This window comes from Camelina sativa, unplaced genomic scaffold (assembly GCF_000633955.1).
Source record: "Camelina sativa cultivar DH55 unplaced genomic scaffold, Cs unpScaffold02116, whole genome shotgun sequence".
Lineage (NCBI taxonomy): Eukaryota > Viridiplantae > Streptophyta > Magnoliopsida > Brassicales > Brassicaceae > Camelina > Camelina sativa.
In genome coordinates this window covers 1-2,015 of record NW_010923232.1, presented here as the reverse complement: position 1 = coordinate 2,015, position 2,015 = coordinate 1, and the positions used below count along the sequence as shown (strand labels likewise).

At 42.5% G+C, this 2,015-nt stretch overlaps 1 protein-coding gene across 1 annotated transcript; it reads right to left on the bottom strand.

The window, feature by feature from the left end:
• On the bottom strand, positions 1-2,008 carry LOC104774235 (the record flags this gene model as incomplete). Its single annotated transcript, XM_010498889.2, is given in 1 exon segment — positions 1-2,008. A coding segment is annotated over 1 exon segment (2,001 nt), but the record flags the coding sequence as incomplete, so codon positions are not given.
• Between the last annotated feature and the right edge of the window lie 7 nt (positions 2,009-2,015).

The window sequence follows — 2,015 nt, the reverse complement described above, 5'->3', positions numbered from 1 at the left end:
GCGCTGATTGTTCTGTAGCAGCGATGCTAAAGCTTCCAAAATTACCCAATTACACTCACTATCTAGCTTTTGTGTCTTCTCCTTGGGTCCATTTAGGAACATGTAATGACTTTGCTGTATCTTCTGGCTTGACACTAGAAACTCCTTACCAAATGTTTTGAATCCCCAAAACTCAGCAATGTCCAGTTCAATATGTATACTACTCTTCTCGAACCAATCCCACAGAAGCTGACTATCTTCTAAACCACCACACTCGCATACACGATTAGCTTTTCCATGATCCATTGGTTCTTTAATGTCGTTGCAAACTTCAATATTAGCATCGTGAACAATTATATCACGACCAAAGCAAACCACTAACCAATCTAGTTCAACTTGTGCAGCTGAGATTCCACCTGGTTCCCAATTAAAGTTAGCAGGTACAAGGTTGTAATGTAGTGTCTTGCCTGTTCCAGCTTTACTTGCAGAAGTAAGAACCTCAGCTTGACGACATTGCAGATCCTGAGATGTTGCTTGAAACTCCTTGACCCTACTAATGAATTCCTGAATCCTTCGTAGAAGTAGATTATGATTCCCATTAGACCCTTCACCGATTGTTCTTCCATTAACATCATGGACAACAAGACTCACTTCCCCAAGCTTACAATATATTTTCAGTCTCCTCCGTAGATGCTTAGCAACATCAACCATTTTATCAAAACCAGAAGATTCCACTAACCAGTCATGTAGAGCTTGGCCAGCTAAGAACCCACCAGGTTCCCATACTTGGTTATCTTGAAATAAATCATTGAACAGATTCTTTTTGGTACCCACTTGAACAGAGAGACATCTGACATAAGCCACAAACTTTTCCAACAGCAGACCTGAGTCATTCTTTGTCATAATTGAAACGGTATCAAGCTTGAAACTCTCTTCTAAGCTGTTTCCATGATTAGCTAATTCTGCACCAAGCTTCCCCGACACATAATTCTTAGGAGGGAACCAAAGTAATTCCTCTTCTTTACCCGCTCTCTTCTCTTGAGAAGGACCCTTCTCCTGCAATTGTTTGAAATGAGTTCTAGATTTTGCAGAACAAGTATAACCAAATCGCATACCATAGTTTGCCAAACATGTTGCCAACGCTGAACTTCTCTTTCTTGATCCCCTCTCGCATTCGAATCTTCGTTTCATTCCATTATTTTTCACCTTTGGTAACGGCTTTGGAGATGTTGCATAAACTTTGGAATCCGGTGTTGATGCCGAGATAAGGTCATCAACACTCACATTCAACTGATTCAAAGGAGGGAACGCAAACAATTGAGAGCTGTTTTTCACCTTTTTCTTAGCAACTACCCAAGAGTAATGCTTCGATCTGAAGGAGGCTATCACCACTCGATATCTTTCTCTTGACCTTCTTTTCTGAAACTCGTGGAATCGATGCTTGAAAAGAGCTCTTCGAGTTCCTCTTTGTTGCTTTTCCTTTGCCATAAGAACTGCTATCGAACGGAACCTATCATCACCTAGGTACAACTGATTCCGTGGTGAACGAACTCGGAAGGCCAGATGCAAAGAGTGATAACGATGATCCTTCTTCATATTTCTTTTCCGAGCCTTGTGATAGCTTTGCCTGAAGCGCATCCTTCGCTTTCTGAAATTTTTAGCAACAAATGGATCCTTAAAGGTCCAATCTGTGTAATAAGCCTTTTGGACTTGAACGCCCACCACTTGTTCAACAGATGTCCCAAAAGAGATTTCTGAGGTCCTTTGCGGTGTAGGATCTGAGGGTGGAAGATATAGACTCGTCGTGATGGTTTGTTGCCGAGATGGTGGAAGATCCGGATTCACCATGGTGATTTGAGGAACCGATGATGGAACAGATGAACTCGCCGTGTCGCGTAACCAGCGCACATATTCATCGTACTGCGCCCTCAGCTTCACCCGGAGCTGTTCGATCGTCTCGCCAAGCTCGGCAGAAGACGGCGACTGAACGAGATGAGCAGCTTGAGTAGTATAGTTCTCCATTGTTTTTTTTTTTT